This window comes from Cucumis sativus, chromosome 6 (assembly GCF_000004075.3).
Source record: "Cucumis sativus cultivar 9930 chromosome 6, Cucumber_9930_V3, whole genome shotgun sequence".
NCBI classification, from domain to species: Eukaryota; Viridiplantae; Streptophyta; class Magnoliopsida; order Cucurbitales; family Cucurbitaceae; genus Cucumis; species Cucumis sativus.
In genome coordinates, this window is record NC_026660.2 from 26,288,339 (window position 1) to 26,309,680 (window position 21,342).

At 31.5% G+C, this 21,342-nt stretch overlaps 2 protein-coding genes and 1 long non-coding RNA gene across 3 annotated transcripts; 2 read left to right on the forward strand and 1 right to left on the reverse strand.

The window, feature by feature from the left end:
- Positions 1 to 7,268: 7,268 nt before the first annotated feature.
- Positions 7,269 to 8,846, forward strand: LOC101218782 (homeobox-leucine zipper protein HAT22). The gene is made up of 3 exons (XM_004143373.3): positions 7,269 to 7,881; positions 7,986 to 8,065; positions 8,163 to 8,846. Exons 1-3 carry the CDS (start codon positions 7,462 to 7,464, stop codon positions 8,455 to 8,457), a joined length of 795 nt encoding a protein of 264 aa, XP_004143421.1. The 5' UTR covers positions 7,269 to 7,461; the 3' UTR covers positions 8,458 to 8,846.
- Positions 8,847 to 15,095: 6,249 nt separating this feature from the next.
- Positions 15,096 to 16,633, forward strand: LOC101218549 (EPIDERMAL PATTERNING FACTOR-like protein 2). Its single transcript, XM_004143372.3, has 3 exons — positions 15,096 to 15,914; positions 16,018 to 16,043; positions 16,162 to 16,633. The coding sequence occupies exons 1-3, from the start codon at positions 15,791 to 15,793 to the stop codon at positions 16,405 to 16,407; spliced, it is 396 nt and encodes a 131-aa protein (XP_004143420.1). The 5' UTR covers positions 15,096 to 15,790; the 3' UTR covers positions 16,408 to 16,633.
- A 2,371-nt stretch (positions 16,634 to 19,004) lies between these two features.
- LOC105435912 lies at positions 19,005 to 20,989 on the reverse strand. The gene is made up of 2 exons (XR_969875.2): positions 19,699 to 20,989; positions 19,005 to 19,579 (listed from the first exon to the last, which is right to left on the reverse strand). It is a non-coding gene; the product is annotated as an uncharacterized LOC105435912 (long non-coding RNA).
- Positions 20,990 to 21,342: the final 353 nt, after the last annotated feature.

A 21,342-nucleotide genomic window follows, 5' to 3' on the forward strand; every position in this document is an offset into this window, starting at 1 on the left:
GTTAGTGAAATTTTACTCTCATTATATTAAAATATACGAGTTATTCTTCTTTATCGTTAATTTTATAGTTTTGATTTTAGAAAATAAAAATTAGAATCCAAAATATGTATAGGTAGAGATTTGATAATATAATAAAAAAAATACTTAAAATTGGAGCAATGTCTATAAACTTGATTTGAAAAAACCTATTAAATGTCATTTCAACCTTTTTCTTTCATCTTTTTTGAACAAATTTAAATCTTTAAAATTTCATAATTTGAATATATTTGATGTATGGTGTTTTAAACTTTGGTTTTTCTTTTGGATTAAAGTGACCAGCATTATTCGATTCTTTAAACGTGGAAATAGAGTGGCTTTTTATTTTGCATAATCATATTTTTCAAAAGGATTTTTGAGTAGACTACACTATATTCGTAAATTACAATATGCTATATGCTACGTTAATCTTCCTTTTTTGTCATTTCATATCTCATCTCTTCTTTTAGATGCATCAAACTACATTTTAAAGTTTTAAAGCCGTCAAATATATCCTATTATTTCCGGGATAAAAAAATAAAAAATGAAGAAATTTGTAATTTTAATCTCATCAACTAATAGTGGAAAAAAAAATATTATTTGAAGCTATTTTTTTGTAACACAATATTGAATCGTTAAGAACAATAATAATGGTTTGTTTTTCAATATAGCTAAAATATTTTAAATATAGTAAAACATTACTATAAATATTGGTTATAAACTTCAATTATTTATCACTAAAATACTATAAATTTTGATTGTTCGGGATAATTTTCAACAATAATAACATATGTTTTAATTATGAAAGCAAAAAAATATAGACTACTTTTATAATATAAACACTTAATAATATTGTGCTAAACAACGTATATATGTTTTTGTTTTACAAAATCAACAATTAAAAAAATAAAAAGACTATTGATATCGACACGTAGATATGCGTGACTCATTAACAATATATTAACTACATCCACAAAACAGAGAGAAAATAATGTTATTAGAGATAATGTTTTTAGAATACAAATAACATGAGTAGGTTAGATGGATTATATATATTAATTAGACCTGGCCAAGTGTCAAAATACTACATAATCATAAATAAACATTATAATAATGGAGGGTAAAGATGGATGATAGTATTGGTGATGTAAAGAAAAAGAAAAAGGAAATGAAAACGGAAACGGAAACCAATGATATAGGGAAAATATGGTCCGGTGGCCATATGGAACTTTTGTCCACATGCCTTATCAAACCTTTTTTAACAGCAACTTAAGTGCCTCCACATCTTGTCAAACCCATTTTTAATTATTTCTGTCCCCAAACCAAACCTAATATTCAGAATTATAATTCCCCTTTTCTATAAAAAGTAAAGGGAATTAGAATCAAAGATTAGATTGGAATCTATTCTTATTCATTCAAATAAAGAATAACAATCAATTTAAGAATGATTTGCATTTAAGTCAAACTAAAATATCATTATAAAAATATCAACATGACAAGAATAACACACACACACACGTATATTTAATTTCCAATACAAATGTCATACAATTTTTTTTTTTAATGGCGTAAAAGAAAATTCCATTTTTCTTTTCAAACAAAAAAACAAATGGAATATTGCCTTTTCAGTTTCAACACACTAATTGAGACGCTTGTAGAAACATATCCTCCCTTCTTATCTTTCTACTATTTTAATATATTTAACATCAAAATCCTTCTTTCTCGTCATTAAAGAATAATAAACAAAATATCAAAAGAAGAAGAACTACACCATGCATTATTGTTCTCTCCGATTTCATCCTTCTTAATTAAAAAAACAAATCAACATTTATTAAGTCATATCAAGGTACAAATTATGGCAAAAGAGCGAGTTTAATCAACAAATTAAAGCAGGTATTCAAATTATTTTTAAATAGTTATTGTTTTCATTCAATTTTGTTAATTATTGTCATTAAACACTCTATCCAACACTGGGGTTGGTTTGACTATTACACCATTATTATTTAATAAACATTCAATACGTAATCATAAAAGACGTGTGTAGTATATTTCCCACATGCTTCTACCTTCTTTTTGTTGCTGGAATAATAAACTCTACCCCTCGCCCCTTATCCCTTGTTATTGATGAATAACGAGTCATTTAATAACAATCTAAAATCAACCCGAATCCTTTTAACATGATTAATTTGTTTTCATCTTATACTTTTTATTAAAAGCTTTAAAAAATACATGTAACCTAAAATAAAAGTTCGATAATAGATATAACATATTGAAAAACAACCTTCAACATTTTTAAAACAAATCTACTTTAAATAGTTTATTGAAATGACATATATGATAAAAGAAGAGATTCAAATCACAAATTTCATTATTGTGACGTAGAATTAAATAATATTAGTTATTATTAGACTAAGTTAGATTTAGATGATAATTAAAAAAATGGTAGGGACATTAACTTTATTTTTTAAAAAAATGGTGGGATTAAGTACGTGTTGAATTTTGTTAATGGTTCAACACGTGCACAGAGAAGTGTTAGGTTAATGATTCCATGATTGATGATTTTGTATTTTAATAATTTGGGTATGAATTGAAGAAATGATTAAAGAAAAAGAAAGAAGCAGTGTATTTCATTAGTTGTGTGTTTAGAATGGGAAATATGTAGGTAGCTCTCTCTCAGTGTTCATCAATTTGTAACATTATTTAAATTGAAGAAGAAGAAAACGTAATGCGAGAATATAAAGGAGCCCGGGAGGGGAGACGTGGGAATTGAATAGAACAGTTCCAAGAGAGGAATATTCAATTCAACACCGTTTCATTTGACTTGACACGTTAACGGGATGGAATCAATACCCTTATTTATTATTATTATTAATTTAAAATAAAATAGAAAGAAAAATATATAAATATTATTATATGAATTAAAAAAGAAGAGGAAGGAAGGAAGGGGAAAGGGAAGGCGCGTGCGACACTTTAAGCAACCAAAAACCTTCCAACTGTTTCTGCCGGCAACCACGAGTCTCCAACCAACTACTCCTTTTATTTTATTATTTAATTTTACAATTATTATTCACAATATTACTTTTTTATCCTCCAATCATACACACGTGTCCGCATGTGAGCATCATGCGTGCACTGTACCCTCACCAAAGTTGCCTCCGCACGACACCTCTCTCTCTCTCTCTCTTTCTGTGTGATGGAAAGCCGGTGTGTTGCTGACCTGGCTCTTTGCTTTTAACTACTTTCAAACGCAAGCACGCTCTGTGTGAATGCCAAATCAAAACCCTTTTCACTCCCTCTCTCTCTCTTTCCCACACAATATCCCCTTCCCAGTTCTACTCTTATATTACATTCCCTCCTTCAATCACATCTCTTTTTATTTACCAACATTTTACTATCAAATATTTTGAGTTTTTATCCATCAAATCTGCTAACAATCTATTGTATCCAATGCGTTTTCTTTTAATTTTTAAAATTTTTAAACTGAGCATTCAAATCAGATTAATTATCTATGCAGTTTTTATTTAATTAATTCATTTATGTTATTGTAATAATGATAATAGACCAATCACCATCATTTTAAAGTCCATAAATCTAATAATACGTAGGAGTAGCACTATCTCAAAAGTTGAGAGACAATAATTTTTTTTCTTCAATATGTTGTTGATATTAAAAGTTTTGAATATTCACTATTTAATTCATGTCAATTCAATGCGAGAAATGAGAGGGGACTACTTTTTCATCTTTACTTTTAGGACCTAGATTTTTATTCATGTAGAATTATGTCAAGACTACTACGCCTATAATTGCAGGACCATTCATCCACACATACAAATCATAGCCACCACCTACAAAACTCTCTCTATATATATATCCAATTACAATAATACCATAAGATTATGTAACCTCTCAAAAACTGTCATAATTGTAGCCCGATTTTTTTTTCCATAATTTAAGAAAAAAACAAACAATAATTTAAACACCCATGCCTAGCCCGTTCGAAATTATTAGTCTAAATAATTTGTTATATAGAGATGGAGATTGAGGAAGTAGCTCATCTGAGAACGAATTGATAACGAAAATCAAAATGTTTTTATTATAAAATTTTCAATATTATTTCAGTGGATAAAAATAAAGAAAAAGTCGGTGAGAGGAGAGATAAGGTTTTATGTTATTATTAGTGTTATTATTGTTGTTTGTTTGATGTGATAAATAAACTCACTTACTTTCCACCCCCACCCTGAAAATAATCAAACAATAATGACATCATATTGGGGTGACTAGACTTATGTTTGCCCAATTAATGCCATATGATCTTCTTTCCACGCATTCATATCTACCCCAAGATGGTGACATTTTATTTATTTCATTTTTTCTCTTTACATCCGAGTGCTTTGATTATGCTATTGACTATTATTTCCACCGCCGGTGGATTGTATTTGTCACGTTCTGCGCAATTTGCTTCTCAATTTTATCTCATTACATTCATCCCTATACCTTCTAACCAATTTTAATACCTCATAATTAACCCCTCTCCTGATCTTTCAATTTATTACACAATAATATATAGAAGTTCTTTTTCCCCCCCTTCAGGAAACCGTTTACTTGGTTGGAACAGAAACTGACCGTACCCTCTTACTGTCGTACTTGGCTATTTTTTTTTTAGGTCTTCTGTTTGGTGTGCTTCTAAAATTTTGGTCCCCTTCTCTCTATAAAAAACTACAGGTTCAGAATAATCTTACAATTCTCATTTGTTCACTTATTTGAAAATTCTTTTATAATATATTTACTCTAACACCTACTTGTGATTATGTGTAATATTGACAATGTCAGGGTGAAATGCAACCATCGAGCTTGCATGATGTCATGGATGAGCTTAACTTATTTATTTACTAACTAATAATATAATAATTCAAGTTATGTTGATCAACTCAAAATTTAATATCATTACTTTTCATTTTTAGAATGTGTGTTTCTCTATGCTACCTTGTAGTTTTCTTTGAACTTTGACTAGAAAAATAGAACAAATATTCAAAATCTGTGTAATTGAAAACATATATATATCATCATGATATATAAACACGAAGTGATACATGCAAAAGAAGAAATCCCATTAAATGTGATGGATTATATAATGATATAAAGGCAATAATTGTTATTATATGGTATAAATGGAGTGAAGTATAGTATTGTTATTGAATAAATAGGTAGTGGTGAAGGAGTAGTAGAGTTGGTATATAGGTAGTGAGTTATTGAATATACAATGTATAAATTTAATAATGGGAAAAAGTGAACCAAGATCTAAGCAAACATAGTGTTGAATAATTTAGAGAGAGAAAAATATGATGATGGGGGGTTTAGGTTCGGTTGAAGACAATAGGGAAATACGGAGGGATAGGAGAAAGAAGAAGAAGAAGAAGAAGAATATGGAAGACCTTATCCATTTTGTTTATATATATAAAAAAAAAAAAAGAATAAATAAATATAGGTCCATTATTATAGCCAAATTCTACGCTCCACAATGAAACGCCAGCGAATCAAATGCCCATCCCAACAAAATCATTGGTGGGCCAGTACCTGTCTTATACTCTCCACCCCCCACCTCCTTCTTTGTTTATTATCACTCCATTCACACGTCTCTCTACCTATACTTCCATTGCTAATCTATTCTATAGACATTTTTTAAAAACACATACAATTATTTTATATTACTCCACCCCCAACCAGCCAGTTGCTTTACTTAATTCAGCAACTTCATACAAATCGGATTCCTATATATTTTTATAATAATAAATAAAAAGAGTCAGGCAAAAGTCCACCTATTAATTTGTGATTAAATAAAAGAGTGTAAAGTCAGAGTGTGTGGATTGTTAAAATCAAAATGAGGAGATGAGAAGAGTGTAATTAAGTGAAGTTTGTGTAAATTGAGAAAGATGAAATTGAAGGGATAAGGTATATGTCTGAATGTTTAGACATAAATGTCAATTAAAGAAGGCAAAATGAAGAAATCGTGTTGAACTTTTCAAGTGTTTGGTTTTTGTTGGTTCGTCATGCTATTTAGATGACCTAACTTGTCATCTCACCCAATGCCGACACATGTTTTTTTTCTTTTCCTTTTAATAAATAGAAATAGAAATATCGATTTTTTTATTATTACAAAAAATAAAATAAATAAACCAAGTACTAAAGTAGGTCCAAAGTCCACTCGAGCAACTACTTTGTAGTGAGGTAAAGGTGTGGATTCTTGTTGATGAATCATATTCTAGCATCATTATAACTCTTTGAACAAAATTCCAATGTTGTCGTCTACCAACTTTTCTCTCTCTCTCTCTAATCTCTTATTTCCTTTATTTTTAAAGTTCCCACAACACAAACAAAAGAAAAGTATCATAATTATTATTCCAATAATGTTACCCTATACTCTTAGTGCCCATCTCTTTCTAGCTAATCCCTTTGCACTCAACAAAAAAGTAACCCCAATGCAACCCCCCTTTTTTTGTTTCTTTCCTCACTCGTGTTTATTTTCCTTTCTATATTCCCACTTCAAAAAAACAAACAAATATATTCATATTTATTTTATTAAATCACATATAAAACATGATTTTTTTTCTTTTATTTTTTCTTTTGGGTTATGGGGTAAGTTAAAACATACCCATGTCGAGATGTATGGAGTTGTGTAGATATTGGGCAACACATGGTGACATATTGATGGAGAGAGATAGAGAGAGACAAGCCCATGTGATGATATATTGAACCTACTTAGTACTCCTTTGGCTTAGTGGTTTCAATTATATAAAAAGGCATCCACACCAAAAGGGAACATTTCGGACCAAATCATACCAATTTGAAATACCAATTATATTATAAACACCCATTTCAAGTTAACACCTCTCTAAATAATGAAAAAGGAAATTTGAAAGTGCACCATAAAATTCTTAAATTAGACACCATTTTTTTAGTCAAGTAACGGCTTAAAATCATAAAAAACAGGAAACCAAATAATCCTTCATCTTTTTTCATTCTAAATTTAACCAAGGTTAATTATATTTTATCTACATAAAAAATCCCACAAGTGCTTATGGTTGGCGCATATACACAGCATTGTCCCTTGATGTATATATGTTTCCCACTCCCATTAGAGATAAAAAGCTTTTTTTTAAAAAAAAAAATATTGTTTTTCTTTTTATTGTTGGGTATAATAATGAGTAGTGGGGTACATATGGTCAACCTATGTAAGTAGCGAGAGAGATAGAAGAAGGGGGCATCGATAATTTTTCATCCAATGCCAAAGATTCGTCTGTCTCCTCATTCTTTGCTTTGATTATTAATCCACACATCGCCCACCACCAACCCATTTCCCTCCCTCTTCTTAAACCCCCTCCCTCATCTTCTCCATCCAACACCAAAACCTTTCATACCCCAAACTTCTTCATTCATTCATTTCCTCAGATGGGTTTTGATGATCTTTCTAATACAAGCCTTCTTCTTGGTTTGGGATTAACACTTCCCTCTAATCCTCCTCATCTAATTTCTCAAAAACCCAAGAAGCCACTCGATTTCCTCTGTTTTCCCCCTCCTGAATCCGAGCCCTCCTTAACTTTGGGCCTTTCCACCGTCGATACCTACCCTTCTGAAACCCCTGATTTGTCTCGCCAACCCTCGCCTCACAGTGCGATTTCTTCCTTCTCCGGAAGCAGGGTCAAACGTGAAAGAGATGTTTCCGGTGAAGAGATTGAAGAGGAGAAAGCTTCTTCTCGTGTCAGCGATGAAGATGAAGATGGTTCTAATGCTAGAAAAAAACTTAGACTAACTAAAGAACAATCTGCCCTATTGGAGGAGAGCTTTAAACTTCACAGTACTCTTAACCCTGTATGTATTCTTTCCCTTTTAAGTCTAATCCATGATTTATTACTTCTTAACGTTTTTTTTTTTTTTCACTTTCTTAATTAATCTTGTTCTGATTTAATTAACAGAAGCAAAAGCAAGCCTTAGCTAGCGAGTTAAATCTCCGGCCTCGACAAGTTGAAGTTTGGTTCCAGAATAGGAGAGCCAGGTAATTAAATTAATTGATCTGTTTTCAGAAAATAAAAATTAGGGATTTGGGATTAGATCAAAGAAATTAAAACAGAGGATGTTGAATGAATCTGCAGGACAAAACTTAAGCAAACAGAGGTAGATTGCGAGTTTCTAAAGAGATGCTGCGAAACGCTAACGGACGAAAACAGGAGGCTACAAAAAGAGCTACAAGAACTGAAAGCCTTGAAACTAGCGCAGCCACTGTTCATGCAAATGCCGGCGGCGACACTCACCATGTGCCCGTCTTGTGAGCGGATCGGCGGTGGCGCCGCCACGGTTAACGGCGACGGAAACGCCAAGGGCCCATTTTCGATAGCTACCAAGCCCCGGTTTTACAAAGCCTTCACCAAGCCTTCGGCTGCTTGCTAATATTATGGTTGGATCGGATACGTATTAGAATTTGGCTAGCCCATTAAGAAAAAAAAAAAACACAACAAATTAGGCAATTAATTAATCAAGGAGGAAAATCCCCAGAAACCCAGGATTTTTTGGTTGGGGCCTCAGGTTAGTTGTAGTTGGTTCTATTTAAAAAAAAAAAAAAAAAAAAAAAAGCAAGAAAAACCTCAAAAAAAAAAAAAAAAAAAGAAAGAAAGAAAGAAAGAGAAGGAGAGAGAAAGAATAGTCAAATTAAATTAGTTTAATTTGTAGAAAAAAAAATATAGTAATTTACTAATCCAATTATTATGTCTCCTTATTTGATTTCATATGTTTGTATATAAAGTAAATTAAGATTGTTATTGAAGAAAATATTTGTGATATGTATGATGAGTTTCTACGTGTTTTCCTCTTCCTGTGTGTGTGTGTGTGTGTTTCTTTCATTTTGACTAATTTAAAGTGTTATGATGAAGGAGAACACTAAAAGCAAAAAAGATAGGCTAAAATTGGTATTGAAAAATAAGTATGATAGTTAATGGGTTAGGTTGTATTGGATTTGGATTAGGAAAGACTCAATTAAAACCTCAATCATATATAATATATTTAATGTGAAATTGAAGAAGTCAATCATATTGCATTGCATTGTAATAATTAAAAAAAGAAAAAAAGAAAAAAAGAAAAAGGAAAAAGGAAAGTATAGTTAGTCAAGAGGGGTGGCTAATGAGTAGATATGAAGATTTGATATGATGATTAAGAGAGAGATAGAGAGAGAGGCGTGTAAAGTAAGTAATGAATAGAAAAATTGACGTTGGAAAGCAAAAGATAATAATAATGCATTATAAGACGAGATTAAAGGGGAGGAGATAAATATTTTCAAGTCACGTGAGATGCTTTAGCTTTATGGAGACCAAACCCTCAGAATTCCACGTGAACTCAATCCCATTTCCACATTATTTACATCTTTTTTTTAATGTGACCTACGCACTCTTTTTATATTCAATTAAAATCACCTTTAACAAAGTTTAAGTAACTTCTAACACTCCTACATCTCCCAACAACATCAAACTATGATTAATAAATAATTTTTTAAAACGCCACCAATGTGTACCTTTTTATTTAGTAGTTTAATGATGTATACGAGTGAGGATAAAACATTGCATTAATTTGTGTGGGACAACTTTTACTATTCAAAACCTTTAAGATAGGTACAACTGATGTTGCTAGCTAAGCCGCTAAGGAACAAAAGGGATTATCAATGGTCATTAGTTATCATATTCTCGGCCTTTGACGTTACATTATCTCTTGCATGTCTTTGTTTCATCTAAACAACTTAACTATTCAAAAGAAAAGAATTTGATAAAATTTTAACGTTAAAAATGACATTCTCTATTAAATCATAATGTTGTTTAATCATGAATTGTTTGTATGTATAATCTAGATAGAGATGCTCTATATGCAAGTAAACATATTGGTTGGTCATGTATTGAAGCATTTTGTTGTAAATAAATGGTAAAGAGCCAAATAGCGTAATGTCCATGGTTAGGTTAGGATGTTGTGATCTCATATCTTGAAAAGAAAAGAAGAGCAATTATTAAAATATATGCATGCTTTTGAATTTGTGTGTCTCTTTTCTTCGTCGGTGGGTTTCTTCACTTTACTTTTGGGCTTTTCCTCCCCGGCCCACTAAGAAATAGAAAACTTTCGAAGAAAAAGCTTGAAACCCAGTTTCATGGAAACTTCATAATTGGGTCCCTCACAAATCCCAAATTTGCATCACTTTCAAACGTGGAACGCCTAAGTTTTTGTTGCTTAATGAAGTGGGGCTTTTCAATTCCCAGTTAATTATACAGTTTTCCCATCTCTCCAATCGGATATACATACATATATGTGATTCATTTATTTATAAGTAACAACGGTCAATATCCTTCTTCTTTAAATAAAATTTGGTTTTTAGTGTAGAATTTGAAGGCGTCACGTTGGAAAGTGCCTCGAAATTCCATTTTTCTGACCATGCATATCTTTAATTCAATGCCATTATATTCATGGCTGACGCTCGCACCCTCCCTCCCCCTCCCCCTTTTCTTTTTCTCTTTTGTTTATGATTGCAAGGACAATGGTCTTCTCTTCCCATTAACCCTTTTTCTCATTTTCTACCATTTTTTCAAATTTCTTAGAACAATCCTACAACTTTCCAGTCAAGTTAATGTATGAATATATGGGACGCTATATATTTTTCAATTCAAGTTTTTTTTTTTTTAAATAAAATTTATTGGGTCATGCTCACACTATCCAACTACAGTAGTGTGTACACTGATGATTAGGCAAATACATTACTTGCTAATTAAGCAACCAAGTGGAATCCTACAACTCCATACTAAAATACACAAATTTAATGTCATTTGGATGTTAGTGGTCAAGCACAAGTTTGATAATTAATATGTTTGAATTCAACCTTAAGCTTTTAGATTATATATGGATAATCATTACCTTCAACTAGTAAATTTAAATAATTTATATTATTACACTCTATCAATGATATTTTATCATTTTTTAAATATTTTAATTTGTTTTGTCTTAAAATTTTACTAATTAATGAGATTAGTTTAATTTAACTAGTTTATTTAAAAAAGAAAAAAAATAGGAAAAGCAAAAGTGAAGGATAATGGTAGGTGGGAACACAAGTGAATAGCAGCAAATAAATTACAATTAGGAACTTTGGAGTTAAAAGAGAAATGGGTAAAGAAATTTAATTTACGTAATGATATGATCTAAATAAGTAGTATATATTAATGTTTTCTTTTTTCTATTATGATGTTTAACAACAATATATGTTTTGGATTTTGAAAGGTGCTTATTTTAATGGTAACGTATCCCTTTTTTCTTTCCTTTATCCGATTCCTAATCCATATTAACCATATTAAATTGAAGAGAGAAAATATATATAATTTTGGGTACAATATCTTTTGTTGTGTGAATCCACGTACTATACATCTTTTGTTTTTATTATACATTCTGTTGAAGTCATCGGAACTTGGAAGGTTTTGATATCCTTTGATTAAATTAATTTTAAGTGAATATGAAAGCTTTTGTCTTAAGTGTTTTCTTACTACCTCCTTAAACAATTCACTATACAACACATATTACCTATAATATCATTTCCAAAAAAAATTACGAAATTCATGTGAGTGGTATCCAAATTTTATTCGGTTGCTTCATTCTTAGTAACAAATATTGCTTAAGACATATCTTGTTTTGACGTGTAAGTAGTATTTAAAATTATTGGATTGTAGGATTGAAATAAAATCGACCTTAGGGTGAAACTCATCAATTATATTTTTCTTATATCATCAAATTGAAAATAACCTTCCTTTTTTTTCTTTTTGTAAATCTTCTGTATTGTTTTTTTTTTCTTATGCTCCACGGATTCATTGGTGAAATGCTTATTTAAAAGAAAAAGGAGAGAGAAAAAATGGTGCATTGTGGGAGTGTAACTTTGAGATGGAGAATGGGCTTTCAAGTTGGGCCTTATATACCTTGGAAGCCCAACTTATATGGGAGTCCAAAGCATTGATGCACCTATTTAAGAGCGAATTTGGTACATACACTGGATGCTAAAAAGATTTCGTTCGAGGTTTTATGATAATTTACATTTTGAACCATTACGAGGTTAAGAATAAAAAGAACTTTAACTAATATAGAAGGAAAGTCGAAGTGTATCGATCATGGTACTTTAATTTATGAAAACACAACAAATATTTGAGTAATTATAAAAAAAAGGTAGCATATTTCCTTACACACACACACAAAAAGAACTAGAAGGGACTATAGGACAAATTGAAAAAAGATGGAAGAACCATGTGTAGTCGTTGATCAGTTAATGAATGGATATGAATATTTTAATTTTGTTTGATTTCAACGTCTATTAATTTGATTTAGAGATGGTGTTTCAATGTTCCTAGAATATGCGTCATATCCATCATTAAAATTAAGACTAGGAGCTATTTATTCTTTAATTGTCCTTTTAGCTAGGCTATCTAAGAGAGTATGTTTTTGTGGTAACGTGTTGTTCTTAACATCACTCGTTTAGAAATAAAACTCAATTAAAGCTGTCTGAGTAATTATTTGAAGTGTGTAAGATTTAGAGTGGCTTTGTATGCATGTTATATATAATCTCTTTGCTAGATGATTAGTTAAGTTGTACCGTTTTTCTTTATTGTTGGAGTTTGTATCAAGGGATCTCAGACATGTCTTTCTTGGTCTTGAGAGCATGTATGTGATTTAATTTGTTTGTTGTTTTCACCTAATTTCTTGCAGTTTTGTTTGTGGTTTAATTGACATGCCCTGGTTGTGCAGTCTTCATCATTTTTCTATTAAAAAAAGCTACCATTTTCATAATACATATATACACACACACACACACACACATATATATATATATATAGCCGAGAAAGAAAGTTATTGGAAAAGAGTCAATTTGCAAAGTCGTTTCTGTAGAATCACAAATTTCTCAGAGACATAAATTTTGGCACCAACTACGGATCCAAGCATTTATTACATCTTTTTCGTACTCTCTATAAGGAAATTTTGTAGTATATGAGAGTACTATACTAATCTGTTTTTACTATAAGATTGGCTTTTTTAATTTTCTTTCTAATGCTGTTCAACCTATACCATTTCTAATTAAGGTTTAGTTAAGCACTTTGAAGATTGTGAGACTTTTTAATATAGAGGAGTGCTTATGTTGGAGCTCCTTACCAAAATCCTAGCTAATTATGACACTTTTTTCGTTTTACCTTTATGGTTTATGGTTTCTGTATGTGTTTAATCATATTTTATATTTATCTTTATTTGTCGATTTCATAATGTTGCTTATGTTATTGTGACTTTAACATTCCTTCAAAGTTTTTCCTTTGATATGTAAATATGTCATTTTAGATAGGATTTGTTTGTCGATAGTTATAGAATTAGAATTGTAAAAGTAAAATATATGATAAGGTAGAATTTTGTAGAATAATTACAACGTCAAATCCACACCATTTTGATTAGTTTTTTGTCACAAAGTTCTTCAATTAAGTTTTAAGTTTTGAGTGTTGTTAGAGATTTTAAAAGTTATCTATAACTCTTAACATATTTTTGAAAGAGGGTGATAGAATAATAATACAAGTTTTGGAAGTGTAAGAATATTTGTTTAAAAGAAAAAAAATAAAGTTTTCAAGTAATATTGATTATAATTTATCCCAAAACATAAAAGGTGTCTCGACAAAAACAGACAAACAAAATAATGATAAAATTTGCTGTCCTTCCCCTTCTAATAAATTCCTAACTAATCCCATTCCCTATGCCAAAGTACAACACAGCACCACCCCTTCTCAGTAATATCAAAAACCCAACGCCCTCACTCCGGCAATGCCATTAGGAACCTCGACTCATCGATCAACCTGCTTTGTTTTTTTTTTTTTTTTTTTTTATAAGAGAAACGAGAGTACGTACAATGATGAGGAGAGATTTATGAGAGTTTTATTTGTTTTGATGATTTAGGTGGGGAAAGGGGCCCTTGTAATTAATAGTAAGGATATGGAAGGATATTGTGTATTGAAGTGTGTATAGACCACAATTTTACAATACTGCTACTGTCGGTTTCCCTTTTCTGTTTTGTCAAATTTCTACAAATTATTTCCAACTCCCAAACATTTTTGTGACAGAATTCCCCTTTAAACAGACAATGTGAATGGTCCAGTAGTAGACTTAATTAAACACAAAGATGTAATAAATAATAATAATAATATCCTTTCTTTGTTTTTTAAGTCGTTTGTACAACAATACATTAATACAGGTTTCATCAAATTCAATTTCTTATTCACTTCATTCATTACAACTACAGCCATAATTAATGCTTTCTTAAGTTTTACTCTAATTGAAGCTGGTAGGATTTCAACCCTTATATTCCTTAGTAGTATTTTGGTGCATCCTATGCATCTTCATCAATTACATAGTCATAGATGTATGGTTTTTTTTTTTTTTTTTAAATAAAATTTCTAAGAGAAGATGAATGAAGTTGAAGACGCATGTATCCATATATACATATCGGTTATTAATTTTATACTTGATCAAGTGGATCTCATGAGTTCAACTCTAAAGGAATTACTTGAATAATTAAATTTTGAGTTTGATAACAAATAACCAGTGATTGACAAATTGCTTAGTTTATAACATGGAGAAGGTAGATCCAATATAAGAATGTAATAACCAAAATTGAAGATTGAGGTGGAAATGCTTCAAAATTGAATGGATAGATAGATGATACATCAATGGCACAATTTATAATTTGAGTATGATATTTTGTTATCAATGCAACAAACCCTGAAGCTGACTCCATGGCATGAAATGAATGGAAGTGATTGAACATTGAGATTGGGCTAATTGAAGTGTGGAGAGGGAGGTTGTTAAAAGAAGAAGCCCAAATAGTTAGTAATGTGTAAACTAATGAAAGGAGATGCAATAATTATATTGTTGGAGGGTATGTCAGCAATTGTGAGAAATGACAGGCCAATTCATGGTTGCCAAAATCTTGTAGTCACTCTCTTGCTTGGGAAGAAGAAAGGATATGGATATGGCGTGATTAGGTGGAAGTGTTCAGAAACAAAATCAGAACGAAACTCACAAGAAAACCCAAATTCCGAAACTTAAAACCAAAACAATTAACAAATCTCTCTGTTTCTTTTTTTTTTTTTTCTTTTAGAGAAGAAAGAGAAACGAAAACGATATATCCCACTCTCTCACTCTGCTGCCATTGCAAAATTTGGTCTGATCTTTTTTTATTTATTTTTATTTTTTTACCATTGGCCTTCTTCTTTTTTCTCTTCTCTATCATCAATTATTTTTATTACAATTGCAAAATTTACAACCCCCTTTTCCCAGCAATTTTATTTTTCTGTTGGGTTATGGTTTCTGGAGGCTCTTCTTTCGAGTTCTGAACTTTTTGGTACTCTCTCTTTCTTTCTTTTTCTTTGTCTTCCACGTTCCATCATCTCAAATATCTCTCCCAGACTAACACAGATTCAGACCAAATTATATATATATTATATACACGTACGAGCAGTATAGAGTGCAAATTCAGAAGCTAATCTCCATCCATTCTGATTTAACTCACACTTCATTCCTTCACCCATACTTTTTCTTTTTTGCTTTCTATCTGAGAACCTTTTTTCGCTTAGTTTTATTTTAAACCTCCTCTTCTCTAGGGAGAATTTCCCTGTCTCTTTCACATTCTGGCTTCTCTTTCTCTCTCTTTGTGAGAAGAAAAGGAAAAAGAAAAAGAAAAAAAAAAATGGGGTGTGAGTGTATCAACAATGGCGTCATTGGCCGGCGCAGCAGGATAATCTTATGTCCGATTGTTTCTCTTCTCTTTTTTCTGATTTTGGCATCGACCCAGATGAGATTCATGGCTGAAGGTAAATGGGTATCTTTTGAATTTTCAGAACAGAGTTCAAAACTATATTTTTATTCTTCAATTTCGTTTTTTGTTTAACCGAGTTGTTTTTCTTATCTTTGCAGGAAGATTTATTTCAAGGAACGGCAAGGTCAGTTCAGAAACCATCTCATTTCTTCCTTTCTCTAATGCTTTACTGTTTTTTTGTGAAAGCTTAATTGATTGAGAAGAATAATTTTGGGTTTTTTTTTGGTGGATTGTTGGGATAGACAGTGAATAATAGTGAAGACAAAATGGTATTGAGAGGACAAATTGGGTCAAGGCCACCAAAATGTGAGAGAAGATGTAGTTGGTGTGGTCATTGTGAAGCCATCCAAGTTCCAGCAAATCCACAAAAATCAGGAACTAAAAACTCCTCAACAATGAAGAACATAGCTTATGCTAGAGATGAAGCCTCCAATTACAAGCCCATGAGCTGGAAATGCAAATGTGGGAGCTTAATCTTCAATCCTTAAACACCCTTCCTCCACTAATCTCTTTCTCTGTAAATTAGTGATTATCATTATATATATGATTGTTAATTTCTTCAACTTAACATCTCCCATTTCTCCCTCACTCTCTCGTTTTAGTTAGATAACGAAGAGTACTATGATTGAATTGAACTTGGTTTCTTACTTCCATATTGTTGTTGGTCTCAAATTGGTTAATTGAATTGGAGATAGAAAAGAAAGTTGGTGGTGATGAGAATGGAGGAGGAATGGTTCGGTGCACGGCACTGTTTTTGGTGTCCCCAATAAACAAAAAGTAAAAAAGAGGGGAAAAATAGTTCAGGGTAGTATATCATTCCACTAAATTATAGTTTATCTAATCATAATTTGTAAATGTGACATCCTTACTACTTTTCTTTAAATTCGTCACAGTTTTTTTATACACATATACATTGTGAATGAGATATATAGATATATATACATTTTAAATGTACTCAAGTTTCTCTCAGAAGAGAGGATCGAGTGAGAAACACACTAAGACTGAGACTTCACCTATGTGCCTAATCTCCTAATAGAGTCTACACTATGCACCAACAGCGCATCTTTTCCAACCAACTTTCTCTCCATCTCATTTCCTAGGTGGATTCTCCATCACCTTTCTACCTTTTTCTTCTTTATTTTGACTTAAACCTATAATGTTGTCTTTAATATGCTTCTCCCTTTTTCAATTTTTTCTTTTTCAAACTTCAATTTGATAATGGTTTATATATATGGTAAACTTTTATTGATTTCTGTCTTTAATATATGAGGTATTTTAGTTGCGCTTACTCAGTTTTCTTCATGTGGGTGTAGATTTCTTTCATTGGAACACAACCTACAATCTGTATCAATACAAAGCCAAAATATCCTAAAGCCATCAATCTTTCTATTCCTTTTTTCTTTTTATGTAGACAAGACATGACAAGTAGAAGTACTCTCACATCTTTGTGAAAAGCCTTTGTATAATATGTTCTGAACCCAAAATCACTTTGCAATGCCAACAGATTGGACTTTCACTTGAATGACAATACAACAACAAACTACAGAAAACAAGATCTCCTGTCATGCATGTCCTCAAAGTTAATACTAAGTTTAATTTTCAACCTTATAATTAATCATTCTTTAATTCTTTTAAATCTTTCTATTCATTTATGTTCCCTTCTAAATTCACATTGTTACGAATACTTTTTACGGTTTTAAAAATGCTTATTGCTAAAACAAAATACACATGTTTTGTTATGTTGGTTTGTGAAAGCTTTGTACTCTCTTTCTTGATCCTGAAAACAGCAAATTTCATGTATATTCACAGCTGTACAGAATGATTAGAAAACATACTGTATCAATATAATCTCTCAAGGAAGAAAAACAACTCATAAATTTCTATTCATAGCACCATTCTTTCAAATTTAAAATTTGAAAATGGAAGAAATACTGGCCACCTTCTACAATAAGGGGAGAAGGGAACTTATTAAATTGTATCCTTGACCCTGCACTATTAAAAAAGTACAGAATAAACCTCTTTGTAGACTTGATTTGCTATAAGGAAGGCCATTTACTATCTATCCAACTTTATTTCATTTCTTTAGATGGAACCTATCTTATTTCCTTTTTCTGGACAAATCTTTCGGCGTGTGTCCAAGACAATTTGATATAATATAATTTACCAAAAAGTAGTGTGTTTCACGAAGTTAATTAATTAAGGGGTATAAGATCAACTTTTCCTATGCTTTTGACAAAGGCAATCTCATTTTTGCACATAAGGCTTGAGATCCGGAACTTAGACCTCATGTCGGTCATGTCTGACTCTTCTAAAACTTGACTAATAATTTCGAAGTGATCATAAAATAGTTAAGAATGTGTTGTTTTTTTTTTTCATAAATCAATATTAATAATATAAAAAGTGGGTTTGAAAGTGCGATCAAGTCAAACATTGAATTGATTTTGGGTGGTTAAAAAGATATTTTGAAGTAATTCTACATACGACAATGAATTTAGTCATTCTAAAATCTTCAAAAAACTTTAAAATATTTCTTATTAAATTTTAGAAGGTAGCTATTTTAACTTAACTTTATTATTATCTTGATAAATGACACTTCTAGTTTTATTGGTTTCAGTTAGATTTCTATACAAATGATAAAATTTTGAAAAATAGTTTAAATAGCATGTGAGGACGTTAATGATATAACACCATAATCATTCAATGAATCTTGCCCCTGCTATTAAATTTTATATCAATTTCGGTTTAAGCATCTCTTTTAATTATAGATTTTAATAACATAACATCAAACATTTAATTTTTTAGCATGAAATCTTATCTAATAAGATGAAAAACATGAGAGTAAAACGATAACTTCAAAGCTTAAATACTAAAATACACATTTTAAAAGTTGTAATAGAGATGTATACCAAACAAATTTACAAGTTTAGATGCAAACACAAGATTTAAACTCTTTCTTTCCATTTTAATTAGAGAAAGAGGTAATGTGTGGAGTGTAGACTGTTAAGGCCCCAAGTAAGTTGAAATAGTTGAATAAAGAGCAAAACATGTAGTTGTGTTCACCTAGAATTCTGTGCAAATGTTGATCTCAAACCTTAAATCACAAGATGTATTTTGAATAAAACAAACATGATTGACATAAATCCACTTCATTCTCTAACAAGTTGAACTCAAACTCATGCACTAATCTTTCATTCTCTCTCACACACAAGAAAGAGAGAATGTCGGTGACAAAATCGATAAAAAAGATTTTACAAAACTGAAAAGCTGAGAACCAGGCTCATGAACAGTGAAAGGGAAGAAAGGATTCTGATTCCCCATGGCTTCTTTCTCAAGCTTTTTTGAGCTTTTTCATCGGTACTAAAAGCGTTGAAAACAACCTAACCCCATTTTTGTACCCCACTTTCCCAGCTGGGCCATACTCATAATCCTTCTCCCCCACGGCCACAACTGATATTTGCCATCATTCTTCTCATCTCATTAATAAATGAGAATCACTTTCCCAATCAGATACCTTATATTGCCATCTTCCTTGGCTTCTTCCACATATTTTACAAAAAAGAAAAGCTTTTCATTCAAATTGCCTAAATACTTCCCCACTGTTCTGCACATGCTGCTTCTTCTGCTGAACCCCCTTCTTCTTTTGAGCAATTGCTTTCTTCTCTGTAGACAAAGGACATTAATGAATATATTGCAACACAAATACCTGCATGTTTCAATAAGAATGCAGCAGCCTCAATTAAAGCTCAAGGAAAGGGAAGTTATAATTCAACCAAACACACCCAACCACCGTTTGAAACCCCCATTGGTTTCTTGATTCTGTCTGGTGCAAGAAGATTTTCACAGCTTGCTTCCAGGTCTCCAGGGTGGGCTCATGAATGCTAACAAAGACTAGAATTCATATATAAATGAAAATCTGCATTTTTTTAAATAAGGAAATAAAATAGTCTTAAGGATGCATATTGCATACAGTTCAAGTCAGTGTAAATATACAGAGACAGCACTTTGCACTTCTTTTAAAACAGACCAACAAGCAGCCAAACAATATCCGTCACATACCACCAACACAAAATTGGGGAAAAAAAGAAGAAAGTACTTAAATAATTATCCACTTTAACTCAGATCCCCTCCTCTTTCTGTATCTCCTTTGCCCCCAAAAAGTAAATAAACAGAAAGATAATGAATGAGAAGATAATACAAGTTCAATGATGCATTTCCTACTTGTAACTTTGAATATTATATCTCTACCAAATCAATAAATATTAGCAAAAAAAAAACTCTATTACTATTTCTACATTTTGGTTTTTTAATCCAACTATACATTTTCGCCTTAATTGTATAATCTACTTGATCGGCAGATGAATAAGAAGCATCCAAAACTTAGGTGTGGTTATTACGTTCTTAGAAAAGAAAAAGAAAAGAAAAAAAAAAAGTTTTCAAGAGCCATTGACAGGAAGATGTTGGTAGGAACGGCATTTGAATTCTTACATTTCATCACTGTAATCCAAACATTCCTAGAGACAGAAGAACAGTAGATGTTCATTCCCCATCCGTTTTGATTACCAACAAACAAGAAGGATTAACAACAATCCTTCTGGCTTTACTCACAAGCATCAGCCAAACCATTGCATTACCTTTCACTAAGCCTAAAATCAATCATTCCTCCTCTGACAGCCTCCACGTGCAACTAAAATCTACCACAAAGCTTTCTCGCAGCACACCTCATCCAAAGTCCTCTTTTTGCTACAATCGATATGTACAAACAAAGACAAGGACAAGCTTTCTTATTTTCCTAATATATTTCGGACTTAACATGTGAACTCCTTGATACTTGGTCTTCTGCAGAAGATGGTTACCCAAGATGGTCAAAGAATAAGTTGTACACTGCTATGAATAAAGAGGTTTTGTTGACATCCTCACTTTTAAATATAAAAAGAACGCAGATACCAAGACAACTATATTAATATTAGCAAACTGTTAACGGAACATTAAAACATTAACTTATTTATGGTCCTCATTTGTGTACAATGCTTACTAAACAGTGAAAGTCCAATACAGAATAGAGAAAACCAAACTGTACCTCCAGGGCTCCTACACGGTCTCAACTGAACAAGTAGGTTGGACTTGATAGATATGGCCATTCAATCTTGCTCTTAACCCTCTGTAAATCTGAACTTTATACCTACCACACCCATGTTCATATTCGTTACATATACTGCACAGCTGAACACCAGAATCTTCCATTGTTTTAAAACCATTTATTTGGCCTAATTGCCTTTTCTTATTTAAACGATGAGAGGCATCTTTTAGAGTGGCTATCCCCTTGCACATAGAGAGCCTTCACTGTTTCAAATTGCACAAAGGGCAAAAAACCTTTCCTAGGCAAGAAAGTCAGATGGCTAACAAGGAAAGGTTGCACCTTTGCA